The 20,589-nt window shown below is 36.3% G+C and overlaps 1 protein-coding gene across 3 annotated transcripts; it reads left to right on the forward strand.

Annotated features, from left to right (window-relative positions):
* Positions 1-226: 226 nt before the first annotated feature.
* On the forward strand, positions 227-19,598 carry SMC3 (structural maintenance of chromosomes 3). 3 transcript variants are annotated; one of them, XM_043022891.2, is made up of 25 exons: positions 227-386; positions 2,425-2,500; positions 2,614-2,652; positions 2,759-2,898; positions 3,061-3,213; positions 3,352-3,469; positions 3,653-3,834; positions 3,996-4,121; positions 4,642-4,883; positions 5,052-5,159; positions 9,958-10,063; positions 13,254-13,357; positions 14,763-14,862; positions 14,989-15,152; positions 15,344-15,485; positions 15,678-15,836; positions 16,016-16,227; positions 16,458-16,647; positions 16,793-16,951; positions 17,070-17,219; positions 17,428-17,616; positions 17,779-17,933; positions 18,073-18,241; positions 18,434-18,625; positions 18,771-19,598. In XM_043022891.2, the coding sequence occupies exons 1-25, from the start codon at positions 372-374 to the stop codon at positions 18,981-18,983; spliced, it is 3,603 nt and encodes a 1,200-aa protein (XP_042878825.1). In that variant the 5' UTR covers positions 227-371; the 3' UTR covers positions 18,984-19,598. The 3 variants fall into 3 exon arrangements, with proteins under 3 accessions (XP_042878825.1, XP_042878826.1, XP_042878824.1); XM_043022892.2 differs by lacking the exon at positions 13,254-13,357 and adding an exon at positions 13,810-13,913 and having other exon boundaries at positions 238-386; XM_043022890.2 differs by lacking the exon at positions 9,958-10,063 and adding an exon at positions 11,721-11,826 and having other exon boundaries at positions 238-386.
* The last annotated feature ends 991 nt before the right edge of the window (positions 19,599-20,589 follow it).

Consider the following 20,589-nt stretch of genomic DNA (forward strand, 5'->3'; position numbering starts at 1 on the left):
ATTCGAGCTTTTAAAAACATGTTTCTGACAAAGACAGCCAAGAGGCATATCGATTCATAGACACTCAACCTCCCCATCCAAAAAAATATAAACAAACGGAAAAGAATCGAATCCCCCAATCAACTTACCCAACCCCCTCTACCTCAAAGAATCGAAACGTATCCACCCGATGCTCTTCTGTCTCCGCCGCCTCGCCTCCCCCGCGCGCGCCCAGAGGATCCCGTCCCTTATACCCGTTAAGCGCCATCTTCGCCGACCCGAACCGCCCGCTCGCCGCCCCGGGAAATAAATGCCCCTCGGAACCTGGTCTTTCCGCGCCGCTCCTCGTCCCCCGGTGCGAAAACATGATCATCAAGTAGCGGAGAACCAACATGTATATCAGACAGGTGAGTATCGAGAGGGGCAAGGGCGGGAAATGAGGGAAGAGAGATGCTGCGGCGGCGTCGGGGAGGACGAGCGTCGAGTCCCTTGGCGTCGAGGCTCCGCCGCCGCCGCGCCTCCAGATCTTTTTCTTATTTAGGGCCTTTTGGGCCTTTTCCCTCCCGTCTGAGGGCTCGGGATGGTGTTGTGGGGGTTAGTTGGATTTCGGCTTTTGGTTTGGCTTGGGGGTTAGCTTTTTTCGAATGTATTTTTTTTATTGTTATTATTTATACCGTTATTTTTTGGATTTTTCTGTCGTGTTCGGGTATTGGCGTTGGCTTAGGCTAGGATGTAATGGTTAGGATTTATTTAATCTAGCTGGTTTATTACTTAGTTTGACTGTGATCTGGGCTGTTAATTTGTTACATTTGTAATTCCACGCAATTAAAGTTTTACGACACCCCTGCTGTCCAGATCTCTTGCAAGACCTATTACATGAACCAATACGTGATTGGTGGAAACTCACAACGTAGAGAATCATTGACGTAGATTCCGCACAGGCACTGCGCTTAGGACCACCAGCGTTACAGCATTGACCTCGATGACGAGACAGACCCAGAATCAGGCATAGGCTCGTCCGAGGAACCCAAAGAGCCTTAGCATAAGTTTGGTTTACCTGCGGATTTGCCTCGGAACTACTACGGGGGCGTCAGGGCTCCCTCTGGATAGGTTCTTGTGGTAGGTGTCTAGGTTAGGTTAGCTTGGGTTGCTACAGAGGGAAGTTATTGAGAAACGGGCTTGGTTTTACATTCAATAAAGGCTTTGTCGCCTTAACTAATGAATTTGGTATTGATTGAACAGTTGTGATGTAATCGGTTACAGTTTTTAGTCCTTGGAAGCCATTATGGCTACAAGTGATGATTCTGGTCTTGAGAGTTGGAATGGCATGAAGTACACCAAAGGAATAGGTGAAGAAGTAGCAAGACAGATGAATAAAAGAAAATACAAATACTGACATGTTATATCTTTGGTACCCTACCCCTCTATGTAGGGGGGGATTATTATTTGGTTCCATAAGTGCCGTTGGAATGTCAACTGATGGCCACCATGATGGCAACGTAGCTTGAAGCATTCGTCACAGCCTCCATGCTTGCAGCACTTCAGCTACGGCTAACAAACAGATCTTCAATTTTTTATTTGGCAAGATGGAACTTGAAATGGTCCATGAGATAGATATACGTGCTTCATTTTTGAAAAGATATGTGGTGGAGTTCTATTGGCCTTTCTCACTGTACCTTCCTTACCAGATGCTATGCCACTTCATCATTCTTTATACCCAGCATTTATAAAAACTCAAAATCCAGGCAGCTTTATACCCTTTTCTATTGCTTTTTACTACCTTGCCAAGGTAGTCCATGAATAAGACCCTGAAATATATATGGTCTGAAAGCTTCACATAGGGAAGAAAAGTATAGAACGAACACTATTTTGTAATTTTGTTTAGCAGAAGAAAATTAACAACACTGAAACTTTGGGTTATTTTACCTCCTGTTAGAGTACTATGAAAATGTTTGATATTTTTGATGAGAATATGTTGCAGACATAATTCAGGACTTAAATGTGAAATCTTAGATAATTAAATATTTATTATTTTATAATACTGCTCTTGTGATTGATATGTTATTCAGCATGTTGAAAGATGTATGTCAGAGAAGAAAAGACTTTTGACTAGTTATTCATGCTATAGTTATAAACATTACTGTACCATATCAACATATGTTCCCAACATGCTTTTGGAAAACTAAAAGCTCAACAAAGGAGTGGTCATTTAGTGGAGACCTTACTTTTTGTGTGTTTGAACAATGGATTTTTCTCTCCTGTCATGCACACCCTTTGCCACAGTCTTTGCAAGCAATTCGATTTGAAAGAAAATCAGTAATTGTAGAAGAGGAATATTTTTTTGTGTGTCTTTGTTTGCTTGTTTTAACATGTGAAAGAATTTGTTATTTGGTATAGCATTTACAGATTTTTTGTTATATAGAACATTTTTGTTTCTACTTTCAGATTATTATTCAAGGTTTTAAGAGTTACAGGGAACAGACGGTTATTGATCCATTCGACCCACGGCACAATGTAGTCGGTATGTCTTTTTACTTAAAATTTGTTCGCACATACAAAGTTGTAATGTTTGATGAAATAGAACTACTCTGTCTAGCATCGCAAAGTTTCAAAATAACTTTTCTTGTTTTCCAGTTGGGCGAAATGGATCTGGAAAGAGTAACTTCTTCTATGGTAAGGAAGATACTGTAATTCATATATTTCTGTGACATCCTGATAAAGTGATACATATATTTACTCCCAAAACAGAAATTATATGGCACACTATCTCACCCCACAGCTATTCAGTTTGTGTTGAGCGATGAGTTCTCACATTTGCGTGCGGAGCAGCGACAGGCCCTCCTCCATGAGGGTACGGGCCCACGCGTCATCTCTGCTTTTGTGGAGATCATCTTCGACAATCAGGATGGCAGAATACCTGTAAGTTGTTTCGGCCATAGTGTCAAAGTTATGGTATATTTTTCAGTCTTGGTTCTGAAGTTTTTACATATCTTTTGATTTATGTGAATTTTTTTATATACATTGTAAGGGAATTTGGTCACTATGTAAACTGTAACACATGTTTATCTTGGACCATTGCAGATTGACAAGAACGAGGTATGCCTCCGTCGTGTCATCGGGGCGAAGAAGGATCAGTACTTCCTCAACAGGAAGGCTGTCACAAAGCTCGACGTCATGAACCTCCTGGAGTCTGCGGGTTTCTCGCGCTCCAATCCCTACTACATCGTCAAACAGGTAAGCCATTTCTATCTTTCAGACTTAAATTGATATGTGAATTTTATTTATTACCAATATATACCAGAGCCTGAAATTTTGTGTTAGAAAAATAATACAGTTTCTACAAGTTTTAATTCATATTGTTTCTCATTTTAGGGTAAAATCAACCAAATGGCAACAGCCCCTGACTCACACAGATTGAAACTATTGAGAGAAGTTGCTGGAACTCGTGTCTATGATGAAAGAAGAGAAGAATCCAAAGAAATTCTAAGAGGTGAGAAATTTGTTTCTTTTGTGCACACAACAGCTTTGAAGAGTCCATATCTGTATATTTGAATAGAAGCACTCATACCAGTTATCAGATTAAATGTTTAGTAATTTTGGGAAAACTTTGATATTTTTCTTACATGTTAATATGTAATTAAACCCTTCTAATGTCCTTTCTATCTGCTTCCAGAAACTGAGAGTAAGCGAGAAAAGATTGAAGAATTCTTGAGAACAATCGAAGACAGATTAAAAACCCTAGAGGAGGAAAAGGAAGAATTAAAAGAATACCAGAAGTATGACAAGATGCGAAGGGCCCTCGAATACACCATACACGACAGGGAGTTGAAGGAAACCAGAAAAAAGTTGGATGATGTGAGTATGCATCTATATGTTGTTTTGCAATACAGATGAGATGTTTTTCACAGTTTATAGTAATTAAGATGCCATATGATTGACTGAGGGTTTAGAAAATGATACATTAAGTTATGGATTACTGTTAATCATTGAGATTAATTTCATTGTGTGTGTTCCAGATGGAGAACCAACGCAAGAATTCTGGAGCAGAACAAGAGAAGCTAAGACAACAACTACAGAAAGCCCAAGATGCTATCAAAACATCTTCCAAGGAGATGAAGGATATCAAACAAAAGCTGGGACAAGTAAGTGCCTTTCCACTGACCAAATAGTCAGTTCAGATTCTTGTACATAATCTCTTATTATTTTGTATGGTATATATTAATACATACTTGCTTAACACATTATTCACTCACACAATGATAAGATAATCACAGATTTTTTGCATTATTTATTACAACTTTATATCACACTTTATTTTAAAAGAAAATACACATTATTCAAGGGGTATGATTGACAAGAAATAAGATTTGAAATTATTTAAGACTAAAAAGATAAAATGAACATAAGTGTTACTGATACCCAGATTTGTTGGATATAAAATATTGTGGACACTTTAGGGTATATACAGAACTCTACCATATAGTGGATAATGTTTTAACTCTTGTTTTCCAAATTAGTCTAAGTATTTATCATCTTTCATAGTTTTTGTCAATTATTCAAAGAACAGAAGTTGTTTGTATTTATTTATTGTAGTTTAGATTATGTTAAAAAGAAAGAAAGATCCAGCACATTGTTCATCTTGGCTTTTATTTCCCACCCAAGGTCAAGGAGGAGAGGGATACTTACAATATGGAACAGCAGCAGTTATTGAAAGAGAAGACCAAATTGGAATTTACTATTAAGGATTTGGCAGATGAGGTACAAGGTGATAACAAATCCAAAGAAAGGGCAGAGAAAGAGTTACAAAAATTGCGCTCCACCATATCTCAAAAGGAAGCAGAACTAGAAGCCATTAGACCTCAATATGAAGAAATGAAAGCCAGAGAAGATGAGGCACAGCGCGAGTAAGTGTTGCACTACCCCCACCCCCTCTCCCTTTCTCTTTCTCTCCATTTGATGTCTTCACTTGACAAAAGAGGGATATTTCCAAATGTGTAGTATTCCAGCTTAAGTATGGCCTAAAATTTGATTGATTTCTTACCCTCAACTTTTCTCGTTTCCCATTCCAATAGGTTATCTTTGAAAGACCAAAAGCGTAAGGAGCTGTATGCCAAGCAAGGCAGAGGGAGTCAGTTCACATCAAAGGAGCAGCGAGATCAGTGGATCCAAAAGGAATTGAGGTATAAATTGTTTATTGTTCTTCCTTAGTAATACTACTTTTGTATTGATCTGATATATTGAAATACCTTCCAAGTAGATTTTTTTTGTTTGTGTTTTTTGATATCTTGGAAGATAATTTTCAAGTGGAGAAATATTTTGAATGAACTCTTATTTTTCACCATGACATATTGTTTCATTGTGTAATGGTCTCTTGAAGTAAAGTGATCACATTCTTAGTTTAGTTCAATTTGAAATGAAAATTCGCATCAAAACATTGATTATACTCATTATAAATGTTGATTACTCTAACTTCTAAGAGAAGCCGTCCATCATCATCATGTCATTACATCATATTCACCAATAGGCTCCCTTCTACATGTCTATTTTCTGCTTGATCCATGCAGCAACAAAATTGCATCTTTGTAGTTGTAGTTCAAGGGCTGTTTGTGTGTGGTGTCATAATTGAGTGTGTTCTTGTTGGCCTCTGCATTATCCCTTTGCATATATTTCATTTATATATAAAATATCTGTGTATGACTGGAAAAATTGTACCCCTCCCTCCCCCCTTCCAGACTCCCTTTCCATTTCCCTTCTCCAATGAATAATTTTGCAGAAGAAAGAACAAAGCAGTGGCATATTTAGTAACTGGTTTGGTGTGTTTATTTTGGTTCAGTTATTTATTGTTATTCTATTTATTTGTTTATTTAATTTATTGTACGATAATTTTTTTTTTTTTTTTTTTGCATGATTTCCTTGCATTGCCCGTGGTTCCACATTGTTTTTGTTGCGTTTTTAGTCCATTAGATTACGAGTATCCTACCATGACTCTAGAAAATCATGGCTACATGTCACACTTTTCATTGGCTATGTTTCTTTGATCTTTGCCAACAGTGCTCCTGTGATAAGTTATGGTAATGGGAATTTATTTTTATTTTGTTTATTTATTTATTTATTACACTTTTATCATCATTGATATTAGTACTGTGTTTTTCCTATTTTCATCATAAATTTTTCTTAATTATTTGACCAATAATTATATTTGAATAAATATATATATTTTTTTTTTGTCAGCTATTGTGACAGAAAAATAATGCTATTGTATTACTTTCTTAGTTTTGATATTTGAAAAGGCAAAGTTAATACATTGTACAGTTTATATATTCTTAGGGAAAAGGAAAGGGTCATAGAACTAAGAGAAAATGGGGTCTGTATAGGAAAATCTGGATGTTCCTGGGATTTTTATATTTATTTTCGAGTTGTGTATAATTGTCTGTTTTTCTACGGATTATGTTTATATTATCTTTCTCATATATAATTATAAGTATTTACCAATTGATTTCTCTCTATCTCTTTTTTCTCTTTTTTTTTATGACTGTTGGTCTTGACGTTATTATTATTGTTATTGCAACTAGTATTACTATTACTGTTAATACTTTCAATAGTAAGCCTAAAAATGATATGACTGAGATAAATAGTGTATTGTTTACACGTTAACTTTTTTGTTCAAATATTGCAGTAAGAACCGTTAGACTAGCTTTTTTTGGAGATAAGATTTATTTAAATTAGAAACAAGAGAGATTATAAATTGTTAAATTTTCCTTTTATGGGTTTATTAATTTTAGATTAAAGGAAAAGTTCCAAAAAAGAAATTACTTGTATTGAATATTAAGATTAATTGCTCCAAACAAAGCTCACAAAGGGATGATAAGTTGGCCTTTGAAGTATGATGGCTTCCAAAGAGTCTTGGAGAGTCGTTTGGAAGTGAGACAATCCAGCAGTCTAAACCTCCCCTGGTAGAGCTACTCCAGTCCTCTTATGTGGATGTATTCCATATCTTTCCATTTTCTCCCTCTCCTTGTCACTCCTCATTCTTCTTTCAGTTTCATTTCCTAGCATCACAAAAGGTAAATATTTGTAAGGCAGTAACAGTGAATTTCTGCAGTGAATGGGTTTGACACTATTTCTCATTATTCGACTTGATGAAAGGGCTGATTACCTATTACCTCTACTTCAACTTCAACAAGTCTTGTCATTAAAATAGCGTGATAATGTTTCTAGTAATGTAAATTGTGCTCGTCGCGGGAGGCTGTGGCCAGAGTGGGTGAATAGCCCAAGGCTTTATGCCAGCACCCATTGGAATACCCTGGCGTTAAGACTGGTTGGAGTGAAAACTGCCTCAGCATTCTCGGGTTAACCCAAACACAAATGGAATGTATGTAAATGTCCACTCTCTCTCTCTCTCTCTCTCTCTCTCTCTCTCTCATCCTCTCTCATCCTCTCTTCCTCTCTTCCTCTCTTCCACCGTCCCCCTCTTCCCCCACATTGATGGCTCCACTAAGATTTAGTCAGAAGGAGTCAGTAGGCCAACCTAACCTTGCCTGTTTACTCCATTCCTTGAACTTAAAAAATTAAATAGAAATTACTGTCATTGTTGTTATTACTGGTATAATGATAATGATGTTGATAATTAACATCAGTAAAATTGGAATAGTAATATAAATAACCTTTTTCCCTAAAAATTCAAGGAAGGCAGTAAACAGGTTATTCAATGGTGACAAAGCACTTGTGGAACCATCTGTGTATAAAAAAAATCAAACAAAACCACAGCTGATGGTGCACATTCTCAATGTAAATCGGATGATGATATGATCTTGAAGTAATAGTACTCCTTAAGTTTTGGTTTGTGTATCATTAACATTTACACTGTCTTTCTCATCATTTCTATTATTTGCTGTTCTGTTATTTACACCATTTGAAAAATTATACATATTTACACACACACAAACACACACACACACACACACACACACACACACACACACACACACACACACACACACACACACACATACACATATACACATATACTCTTAATAATTCCATAGCCACTACCACTGTCAATAGGTCTACTCTTTGTGCAGTGATAGAGATATACAGGTCTAACATTTTGTAACGGTTCTGCATCTTTCACTTTATTAAACTCACCTTCCCCTCACTTTCTCTTTTCTTTTTCTTAATCTTTCTTCAAGGAAAGTGAATATGGTATATGACGTACTTGAATGCTCGAGAGTAATTTTGGGTAAATCCTACTTCAAAATGCCTGGAAAGTGACCATAACTTAAGCTTTATCAGCATCTGATATCGATAACATTTTGAATTGTTCAGAAAGAGAATGCAAAACCATGATTGCTTAACATGGAAATGCAGGCATGAAAACATGTAGGTATATAATCTGCATTTTTTATTTTTTTCATTTATTTTTTATTTTTCTTTCTTCCTTTTTTCTTTCTTTCTTTTTCTTTCCTTCTTTCTTTCTTTTTTTCTTTTTCTTTTCTTTCTTTCTTTCTTTCTTTCTTTCTTTTCTTTTTTCTTTTTTCTTTTTATTTTTATTCTTTCTTTTTTTCTTTTTTTCTCTCTTTTTTTTTTTACGGTGTTCAGGATGTTAAATACCTTTTTGCTGCACAAATGTAAGTACTGTACAGAAATCCACCATGGATCCTCAGCTGCTTCATGGCCTTGTCTCGCTCGTTTGGGAGATTCAGGTACGTCTTCTACCACCCAGAATTGATCGCTGGTGCTAGCTACTCGTTATGCAAACTACAGGCTGTCCTCTTTGCTTGCTTCGTTTTTGTTGTTTATTTATCTGCCAGTTTTGTTTTTGTCTTGTTTATTTTTCCCTTTTTATTATTATTATTTTTTTATTCATTTATTTTATTATTATTGCATGGCTACATTGCATGAGCTTTGCTGCTTCTCCCTGTCTGACAAGGTGATAGAGAGTGGTGATCTAATCAACCATGTTCTTACTTTGCCCTTGTCATACAGGCTTGTGCTTTGTTCATTCCCAAATTTTCAGCCCTTTCAGCAACAGATAGGGGAGTAAGGAAGATATTTATTTTTCTCTTTTTTTTTCTATTTTTTTTCTTTTTAATTTGTTGGAGGATTAGATTTGTTGCATCCCATTCAGATAAGTCATATATATTTATATAAAAGTACCGTTTGGGGGTCTCCGTTTTTTATTTTCTCACTTGGTTATGTCACCTCTTTGAGAGCGAGAGTTGAAATTGGTTTCCCAAAAAGGTGATCGGTTTCAATATCAGTGGTGGATAAGGGAAGATGGTCCTTGAAGCTGCATTTGAAGCAAAATATCTTTCATTCGTTGGTTGTTACTTCCTTTTGGATCAACAACAATAGAGTATATACTGTACTTGTTTCAGTCTTTTTTATTGAAGTGATGGGAAGGTATCCTAACCCAACCCACCACTGCACCAAAAGATCTGGTGAAAATAATAAGACGATCTTATGGGATTATCATGTGCTTTGTCTGATTTAGTTTTCACTGGAATATGGATCCTTAGCTTTTACGTTCCAAAGGTGCAGTGACACCGAGGCATCGCAGTCGGACAATAGCACTTCATAATTCAAAAGAAGTGACAGAGATGGAGTATGCAGCTTTAGAGATTGCTCCAATAAGGCCTTTTTTTCCTGTGCAATAGAAAGGAAACTTGCCTTATTGAAGATTGGCCCAAGGCGCATAAACCATTGGTCGATTTCCAAACTATCCTTAACCCCCAATAGGTAGTTGTTGAACGGTTAGCACTCATTCGAATGTTCACCCGTGGTCTGAAAGGGTTGGAGAAAGGGACTTATACGTTCATACATTCGTTCATGAATACAGAAAGTTATTTCCATTAACTTCTTGAGAGAGAAAGTTACCGCCTCCCCATAGTTGGGGTTGGGTGCCAGAGAGAAAGAAAGAGATGCAAGGCCCATACAAGTGGCAGTGTATTCTAGTCCCTTTCTTCTTCCCTGTTGCAGATCGATAGAACGCGCGATGAGTGAAAAAAAGGACCAAATCAGGCGGCTTGATGAGGAGATAAATCGAGATGGGGAACGGAACAAAGAATTAGAGAAAAGATTGCAGGTTGGTATTTTCACTTGGTAAAGCTAGGGACGGAAGATGCTTCGGGGTAATTTGCCTCAGGTGTCTTCGTGCTTTCTTTCAGCCTTTCATTGTATATGGTATTGAAGGCCCAGGCTTTGGTTGTATTAATATCAGGGTTTAGTCTCTTGTCATGGAATTAATGTATTTGTAGAGATGTGTATGTGTTAGGAACTGTCTGTGTGTGTGTGTTTGTGTATGTCACATCCAAATTTTTTGCCTACAAGCACTTTCAGGCTTCTGATAAACATCTTCATGCTTTCTGGACAGTCTTAAGCATATACATGTTTACAAATAGTAATAGTTTTAAAAGTACAAGTCAGTCAGAATGGATAGCGGCACGTACAAAAGGTGAGTTAGATGATAAGTAAAGGAAATATAAAGACAAAATATTACTAGATTTGGCACTTGTCATTATTGTTATTGTTGCTTATGTTTTTGGTTGTTTTTCTTTTTTCTTTTCTTTTTTTCCTTTTTCCTTTGATATTTGACTTATGGATATTTTGTTGTATTATTATTATGTTTACTATTTTTTGTTTTTATTTAGTTATTATCAAGTTAACTTTTTTCAACTTATTTATACTTTATATTTTGTTTATGTATGTATTTATTCATTTTATTTTATTTTATTGTTTTCGTTTATTTAAACAATCTTTTGTTTTTTTATGTGTATGTATATATATTTATAGTTTATATATTTTTATTTATATATTTATAGACGCATGTATATTAACAATTATTTACATTTACTTTTATTTTTTAATGATTTTCACATTTTCATCGGAAAGGGGAATAGGAAACCTCGTGGTCAGTGTAGATTCAAATAGCAAACCAGTGATTGTGTGACTTATTTGAGTGACATACTTACAGTTACGAAATCTGAAATAAAAGAGACACTCAGATTTCAGGTTACTTTATTATTATGTGAGAATAGATGAGGAGTGAGAGGAGTAGAAGCAGGTGGCTGGCCTCACTCCGTCCCATCTGGGAACTTTTGTGCTATGCAGCTATCACAATGTCTTTTTATCATTGCTCTCCAAAAAGTCACTACTGATAGTTATGGTTTGTTTCAGGCTTTGGGTGCTTGCTTCTAATATTTATGTAATTCCTTACCTTTCCTTTTTATTCCTTTTTTCTCTTTCCCCTTTTATGGCAGATGTTGCTGCCTAAAATGATTATTGAAATGCATATAAAAGACAGTGCATGATGCTTCGACTTCACCCCTTTCTTCTCATCTGTAATTTCTGCATGATCCTTGCATTTCAGGAAGCTTGATATGGTAGTGAGATGTGTCTGTATGATGCTGGATATTACACCTCTATATTGCCTTGGATCAGAGTAACTCTCCATGTATGATTATGTAAACTTGTATCCTTCTACCCCAAGTTCAGAACCAGATACACAGATAAGAAAATATTAATCACAACCCATCTACAAACAACCTCTCTCATCCAACACACACCTTGGTTTACACCTGAGTCACCATCTTGCGCATCATTATTCCAAAAATCATTAATTTAAAAGGCTAGAAGAGCTTCACCAAATCATCGTTAACGTCAGGTGTTTGTCTCCTCCGTCACCCGTCCTTTTCCTATTCCCCATACACCCCCATTCCCTGTCCTACCGTCCTCCTGTCCAGGTCTCTCAACAAGGCCGTGAAGTCTAAGCAGGACCAAATTCAGCGGCTGGAAGATGAAATTTCGCGTGATTCTGAACGAAGAGTACAACTTGATAAGAAAGTCGAGGTAGGAGATGCATGGATGCTGGGAAGAAATCAGACACTGATTGGTATACAATAGATGGAAGAGGATGGAAATTATAATTCTTTTTCTAGTATTTATTTTATTTACTTATTTATATATTTATATATTCATTGGTATAGTTGCTAGCGAGTTAGGTTTAGCTAATAATCAAAGTTAATGTTTCTTGAAATAGTTTTAGTATTATCCATCTTGCGACTATCACGTTACTTTTTACATCCAGTGTTTGACTATTATCTTGTTTGTTTTTCGCTTCACTCTTTCCATCTGAGTGATTTTTTAACCCATTAGCAGCGGATGGCATGATTTGCTGCAAAGGCAGAGTCAGTCATTGACGCAAATGGCACCGTGCCAGACAATGTAAACCAGCCATCTACTGCACAAATATTTATTTAAAACCGCGACCAATGGATTAAAGAAAATACATATTAGATTTTTACATCATTTTATCAATAGGTGCTAGGCTTTATATAAAGGAAAGTTATTTTCTCAACTTTCCATCCTCTTGCACTGAGATATGTAGTGGGGCAAAGCAGGCAGTAAAATTGGTATTTGATTATCATCAGGTGGTGGATGTAGTGCTGTTTACGTGCAAATGAATCTGGTGGCAGGATCTGACAAGGAGTTATTAACCTATCTCAAATGGCTCTCAACTAATGCATGATGAAGATGAAGTCAAATCACCCAAATTTTGCTCTTTCTATGACTAGTGTTAGTGTGCGCAAATAACGTGGGGATTGAAATTAGCATGGGGAGTTCGTGCCAGAAGCCATTGTTGTGGGAGGAGATAAGGTGTGTATGGCCAGTCTAGCACCTGGACTCTTAGAAGGTTTGGCTAGATATGAAATCCGCTCATTGTAAGTGGTGGCGTTTCTTTGGTAATTGGTTATTTTTTCCAGCACAGTGAAAAACTAGACTACTTATTCAAATGTTTGTTTGTTTGTTTTTGTTTTTTTTTATGTCGAAAGACACTCTTTTGCTGGGTATGATTATTATTACTTTACTCTAAAGGTAAGTTTTAAGTTAATGACTGGGTATGAGGAAGCTACACATTGATATTTCATTGAAAAACTCTTTGTCTTAAGAGCATAAATTGGTTTCTAAATGTACATAGTTTGTCACTTGAACAATAACTGTAATTATGAATTCAAGTCCAAGATTTGATTACTCCATTGTTTGTAGCTTGGCAACATTTGAAGTAGCTAACCAGAACACAAGCTCATTCATTATGTAAGACATTTATGTAAGATTAGAAGAGAATAACTTTTTGAATATGAATCAAAGCTACCAAATTTTGGCCCGTGTACAGTCATATATTGTGTATTATGAAATCAGTTTGAATATGTCATAGTAGGTAGTGTTTCTGCTTTAGGTTTGTGATCACTGTTTTACCTCTTTTGGCTTACTTTCAGGAACTCTCAGCAGACACTGAGGACTACCGACAGAGTATTGACGAGCACAACAAAGTCTTTTATGAGATGAAGAAGAGAAAAGACCAATTACAGAGTGAGAGAAAGTAAGATGGGAATAAGAAATTATATGCATGTGCCTGATTACTGGAGTTACCCTTAAAAAAGACTTTTGCAGATGTTATCCTTTGATAAGGAAAAAGAAACTCCATATTTGAATGCCTGAATGTCGGGAATGCTCTTTCTTGGCATTTCTTGTGCTTATGCTTTATATGTTGGTGGAACTGCTATTTTCATTTGATATGTTTGCTTCAGCTTGAATACTTCATTTTAATGTCTTGTTAATTTTTTGGGTACAAAGATATGCTGGGAGTTAACATGACTGCTGTAGGAATGCTGTTTGCAGAAGATTCTCTCTTTATGCATGTTTGATATTGTGTTATTTCACTCCACACAGATACTAGCACGGTGTGCAGGGTGCATGTAGGTGGCTTTTTACTCAAATGTCTTGGCTTTCATTAATGTCATTAAACTGTCGCCATAAATTGCATCTCCCTAGGACAACAGTCTAGAGAACCAGAAAATATGGGAACAAGTACGGTTAACGGGGGATTCTTTGTGTCAGCGAGAGGCTTGTTTACGCAGCTGTTACTATACCAGGAGGTTCACAGTTACTTTACTGTCTTTGTTTGTTCTGTGTTTTTTTGTTTGTCTTTTTGATATTGTTAATGTTTTTTAAGTTGTAGCTCTGGTCTTTCACCTGACATGATCCCATGCTTGATTTAGTAGAGATGTAAATATAAATATTATCTACAAATGGTGATCACTAGAAGCTAATGAAAAATATTCAATAGATTAGAGAGATTTAATGATAATTATTTCTTTCATCATAATATAGTTCAAAGTTATTCATAGTAAAGACAAATTATTTTTTTCATCTGGAATATTAATTTGACTTACAACTTGAAATCAAATATCAGATATTTACCCTGAGAGAGATTGTATAATAGTTATGCAAATTGGTTTGGTAATTATAATACCAAGGTGAATTACAGATCATGAGATTTAGTGTATTTGTGTTATGAATTTAGTTTTTATCTGTCCCTGATCTGATTTGTTTTTGCACTTGTTTGTCTGGTATCCTTAGCTTATCTTTTATTGTATGTGTTTCTGTTCTTAATTTTAAATGTGTTATTGTTTGTCATTGTAAAAAAAAAAAAAAATCACATTCACTGCATGAATTGCATGATAAAGTTGCACTTTTGTGTGTGTTGCATGCACAATGTAAGTGTGTTTGCACCATTTGTATTATAGCTTATGTGATTAATTTCAATCTTGTAGTACAAGTTTGTCAAGTAAAAAAAAGATTTGCAAATTTTGTAAAATCCTCAAAGATATAGTTGAATTCTAATTTGATTCACAAAGAAAATTCACTTCCATGTTACGAGTAATATATGTTATATGATCCCCCACTTCAGTAGCAAAAGCCTAACGCAATTCCTTGTTCCCCAGCGAACACTGGCGCAAGGAAAACAACCTGCAGCAGAATGTGAGCACACTCAAGGAGGAACTCTCAAGAGCTGATCAGTCCCTTAGATCTATGGCTGGCAAGGTAAGGCTTTGATGTGTATCTTGTTTGAGATATAGTACATTATGAATTAAAATGGTGTCATGAATTGAATTTTGAGATTTAATTCGGGTTTCCAATTTTATTAATTGTTTTCTTTCTCTACCATAGCCCATCTTAAACGGGCGAGACAGTGTGCAGAAGGTTTTAGACACGTTTCGGGAGCGTGGCGGCCACCTTGGAGAGATTGCCACACAGTATTACGGTCTATTGATTGAAAATTTTGAGTGCGAGAGATCCATATACACGGCTGTGGAGGTCACAGCCGGCAACAAGTGAGTGTTGTCAAATTTGTTGAAAAGGGGTTACTGGAATTTGGTTGCTGTTTTATATGTTTTTCCATTTTATGGGGGTGATATCCTTTTTTAAGCCAAATTACCTTTATCATTTTGTCAAGTCATAATTAACCATAGTTTATAGTTCAGTATTCCTAGAGTTAATTTATTATAATGCCTTTTTTCAACAGATTATTCCATCACATCGTGGAGTCAGACAAGATTGGCACACAGATCTTGAAAGAGATGAACAAACAGAAGTTACCTGGAGAAGTTACGTTCATGCCTCTCAACAGATTGACTGTCAAGGACATTGATTATCCACAAACCAATGTAAGTAATAGTCTCTTGTTCAGTGCCAATCATCCTTGATTTTTTATCTGATAATTTATTTTATTTTATTGGAGATTTGTGAAATAGAAATGAGGATTAGAGGTACTTAGATTACAAGTCACACTGTAAGAGTAGACACAGGTATTATATTTATTCACATTATTTATGCCCTCCATTTTTACCTTTTAACAGGATGCCATCCCTATGGTGAGCAAGCTGACCTACTCAGACCGGTATCTCAAAGCGCTCAAGTACATCTTTGGACGCACCCTCATCTGCCGTAATTTGGAGGTGGCCACGCATCTTGCCCGTTCGACTCGGCTGGATTGCGTAACGCTTGATGGTGATCAGGTTAGTTTGAATTAAGGAATTAATTTTTTTTTTTTTTTTTTTTTTTTTTTTTTTTTTTTTTTTTTTTTTTTTTTTGTTATATCATGTATACCTAGAAAAATGTTTGTGACAAAACAATGAGTTGAAATACATGGTTTGTCGTTCCAAAATCGGATCTATTAAATTTACGCACTCATCAGGTATCCAGCAAAGGTTCCTTGACTGGCGGCTATTTCAACACGTCAAGATCACGCTTGGAAATCCAGAAGGCGAGGTCTGAGCTGCGGGACCAGATCACCTCGGCTGAAACAGAGCTCAGAACGCTGCAGGACACACTTAGAAACACTGAGCAGGAAATCAACAAGATAGTGTCTGAAATGCAAAAGACGGAAATCAAGAACAGCAAAGCAAAGTGAGTGGGGGGGAAAGATTTAGGTTGAAAATGGCTTATATATTTACTCTAGCAAGGAGTTTCTCTTCTTATAAGGGGCATTTTTATGGTCATAGTTATTACATGATGTATGAGGTGCACAAAGAAAATGCTTAGAAGTTATAAGACAGGTGTAGGAAAGGTATCCTGAATTCAGATGTACATTATATAGATATATGTTTATTAATTCCTGTTTTCTCCATTTATCATAGGAATCTCTTTGAGAAAGTGAAAACAGACATCCGTCTAATGAAAGAGGAATTATCCGGCTTAGAGCGCACAAAGCAGCCCAAGGAACGTTCTCTGTCCCAGCTGAAGGCTAACTTGGAGGCCATGATGGCCACCAAGGAAGGCCTGGAGTCAGAGCTTCACCAGGACCTTATGGCCACCCTCAGTGTTCAGGTATTGTGTTGTGTTGTGCTCTTCAAATTGGTAAAGAAAAAAAAAGGAATTATACTCGGGTAACAAATTACTAAGTCACTGATCTTTTCTTTCATTATTTCTTATTATTTTTATATTTTATCAAATTTCCCATTGCCCACCCCAGGACCAGCGTGAAGTTGACCAGTTGAATGACGACATCAGAAGGTTGACGCAGGAGAACAAAGAGGCCTTTACACGGCGCATGAAGCTCGAGGCTGACAAGAACAAGCTGGAGAACTTGTTGACAAATAACCTCCACAGAAGAAAAGATGAACTGGTGCAGGTAATTCGATTGAGTTTGTTACTTTGTTATGTCTTGTGATGAAAAGGTAATGATAATGTTTGACTTACAAGATAATAATTATTTGATCAGTAATATTACCTCTTCCCCACTTTTCAAGGCCCTTCAAGAGATCTCGGTGGAGGACCGCAAGAGACAGTTAGAGCATAGCCAAAGTGAGATCCAGAGAGTAGATTCACGCATTGAAGAAGTAGCTGTCCAGTTCAAGGAAGTTGAGAAAAAAGTAGGGGAACATCAGAAAAAGGAGAAGGTGAGTGAGAATTTTCTTTTATTGTGGTGAATTATGATCCATCAAAAGTGTATTTACATTCTTCCTCTTTTTCAACTTGTTTGTTTTTGTTTACTTAATTATTTTTTCTTATAAACCCCACTCCCCTTTTTACTTTCTTTTTGTTTCGTGGGTTCATAAAGCAAGTTTCCCTGTGTGTAAATCTTAAATCCGTTTCATACTATTCCAGAGTTTAAAAGCAGAGTTGGAAAAGCTGAAACTAAAAGAAAAGGAGGTGATGGAGCGCATGGAGGAGGACGCCAAGGACTTGGAGAAGATGGCGTCCAAGCAGAATCTGTTGCACCAGAAGATTGATGAGTGCACCAAGAAGATTCGTGACCTTGGCTCCTTACCCTCTGATGCCTTTGACAAATACCAGGTATGTTGAGGATATTGAATCTTTTGTTGTAAGATTTTTGATAACTTTATATTTGAGTATATAGCTACCATTGGATAGAAAAGTTAATGTTTGAATTATGTTATAAATAGAGAGGTGAATAAGACCTGCAGGATTATAATCGGCATTCTTTTTCTCTCACAGAATCTAGCAACAAAGCAGCTGTTCAAGAAGCTAGAGACTGCAAACACAGAGCTCAAAAAATACTCCCACGTCAACAAAAAGGCCTTGGACCAGTTCATATCTTTCTCAGAGCAGAAGGAAAAGCTGGTTTCTCGTAAAGAGGAACTGGACAGAGGGTAAGTTTATATAGTGCAGTACTTCCTTTTATTCTGTTGGAAGTCATTGTATAGTAATGGAGAATGAGGGATTTTGTTTAATGTTAATATCTTTATGATTTGTTTTACTTATATATATGTATTTCTATCTTATTTTAAGATACGACAAGATTAAGGAGTTGATGAGTGTCTTAGAACACCGAAAATATGAAGCCATCCAGTTTACCTTCAAGCAAGTGTCAAAATACTTCAGTGAGGTTTTCAAGAAGCTCGCTCCTCAGGGACATGCTCAGCTGGTCATGAAATCAGACCAAGATGAAGAAAGTGAGGTAAGTAAAGTAAAGATGGACAACTATTGAGTGATTCATCCTTTAAAAAAAGGCAAGCAAGTTTGTTCTGCCAAAGATTTTTCTTTCTACCAGATCATTACATTAGTGTTATTATTCAGATATTTCCTAAGATTTTATTTTCATCGTTAGCTCTCCAGAACAAATTTCTCATTGCCCTTCTTTCAACAACAGCAAGAAGAACAGGGAACTGTTGACAACTTCACTGGCGTAGGCATCAGGGTGTCCTTCACTGGCCGGAATGCAGAGATGAGAGAGATGAACCAGTTATCTGGAGGTCAGAAATCTCTAGTGGCTCTGGCTCTTATCTTCGCCATTCAGAAGTGTGATCCTGCCCCCTTCTATCTTTTTGATGAAATCGATCAGGTAAAGATGTTTGGAATTGTTGTTAGGCTTCCTTGTATATTGTCCCAATTTGAAATGTCTTTTCATGGATTTTAAGTTATTTCTCTACTAAATATGAGTAATCATTCTTTAGATTTCTTACCAACACTCCATTTTCTTTACACAGGCACTTGATGCTCAGCACAGAAAAGCAGTTGCTGACATGATCCACGAACTCAGCAAAGATGCGCAGTTCATCACCACAACTTTCAGACCAGAGTTGCTGGAACACGCCAACAAATTCTACGGTGTGAAGTTCAGGAACAAAGTGTCCCACGTGGAGTGCGTCTCGAGGGAAGAGGCGTACGACTTTGTGGAGGACGATCAGACTCATGGTTAAGAGGGATTTATTCCTTACTATACCATCTGGTGAATGGGCTGTGAGATGGAAATCATGCTATATATAAAGACATTGTTATTGCATATTCCATCAGAACTGGATTTATTTTTTAAGAAAAGATTTCCTTTATTTGAAAGGAAACAAGAGGAATCTTTTTAAAGACTTGTAAATATATTTTCTCCACCCATCCCTCCCTCCCTCCCCATAATGGGGTTGGTAAGAAAGTGAGAATTATACAAAAAATATATCAAAAACAGTTTGAGTTCAACCCAAATGTACATAAGAATTTCATTACTGATGTTGCCTGTTAATTACTCCTTTAATTGGAGTGCAATTTGTATAAAAGATTTTCATCGAGAGATTGATGCTTATTTTTGATGTGCAGAAGTGGAAAAGGGACCTGAGGTACCAACCATAATTTTACACTACTCTAGATAGAAAGCACTTTTTATTTGTCTTTAATTTGAGAACTACAAATTTACAGATAAAAACTAAAGAATTTTTATTTATGAAATACAAACAAATAACTTAGGTTTTGTTAAATTATATTGTGGAAAAGAAATGTATTACAAAGTGCTTTTTTTATTTCTTTTGTAATAAAGGAAAATATTACATGACAGTTGTTTTCTTGCTTATGTCCTTGTAGTTTAGGCAGGAATATAAAAGTATTGAAAGGGGCTACTGAGATCGTAAACAATAATTTTCACTTACAAGTCAAACTGGCAAAACCAAGCTGGCAGCCTAAATATTTAACCTTGGACTTATGAGTCAGTCCCCATCTTTGCTCTTTTTCTTGCACACATCCATCTTAGTTGCTTCTTGATTCTTCATCTTCATTGCAGTGGTAACATCTTTGTTTAAACTAGATCTAATCTAACCCTTTTAGGCCATTGGGTTTTCATAGAGCCAAGGCACTATGGGTATGAGAGACCCCAGTTTACCTGAAACGTGTAAATTGGTCAGATCTTGGAGGGACAGATGGATTTAGATGATAAAGATCCAAAGTTAGTGCCAACAGAAATACTTTGTGGGAATCTCCTGACTCTTGATTATAAGTATATCAAAGCAGACTATCTTCTAAGTGCATTAGGTTGAGTTAGACTAGACTGGTGGAAGAAGGGAGAGAAAAAAAGTTAGGTATTATCTTCTCTCCTCTCCAACCACTTCCATGCTGATAAATACTCCAATACAATCATACACATGGAGAGGACCAAATCATGAGGCTAGAGACTTCAAATGTTTTCCCTGTTTCTGTGTCTAACCTTTTCTCTCTTCTCCACATTTCCCTCTCCTCTTGAAAAGATCAGAGTAAAGTAAGGGCAATAATTGGCTTCACCCAGACCCCAAAATGTAAAATGCAGTGATTAGCATATGTAGATTCATTGTATTCATCAGCATCCTGACATAATTTTAAATCACAATTTAATAGGCTGCTACTATGTGGCTCTGAGACTTCTGGCAGTAATACTATGATAGTAACTGAGACCTTTAACACTTAAACTCATGCTTTTTATTTCTTTCCAACCTCATCAGTACCCTCTAAATAAAATGGGTTGATATTTATAGATCTTTACAAATTCGATACCCAATTCAGGGAAATTAATAC

The sequence above is a fragment of the Penaeus japonicus genome, unplaced genomic scaffold, assembly GCF_977035675.1.
Source record: "Penaeus japonicus unplaced genomic scaffold, GWHDUDI00000001_assembly GWHDUDI00000018, whole genome shotgun sequence".
In the NCBI taxonomy this organism is placed as follows: domain Eukaryota; kingdom Metazoa; phylum Arthropoda; class Malacostraca; order Decapoda; family Penaeidae; genus Penaeus; species Penaeus japonicus.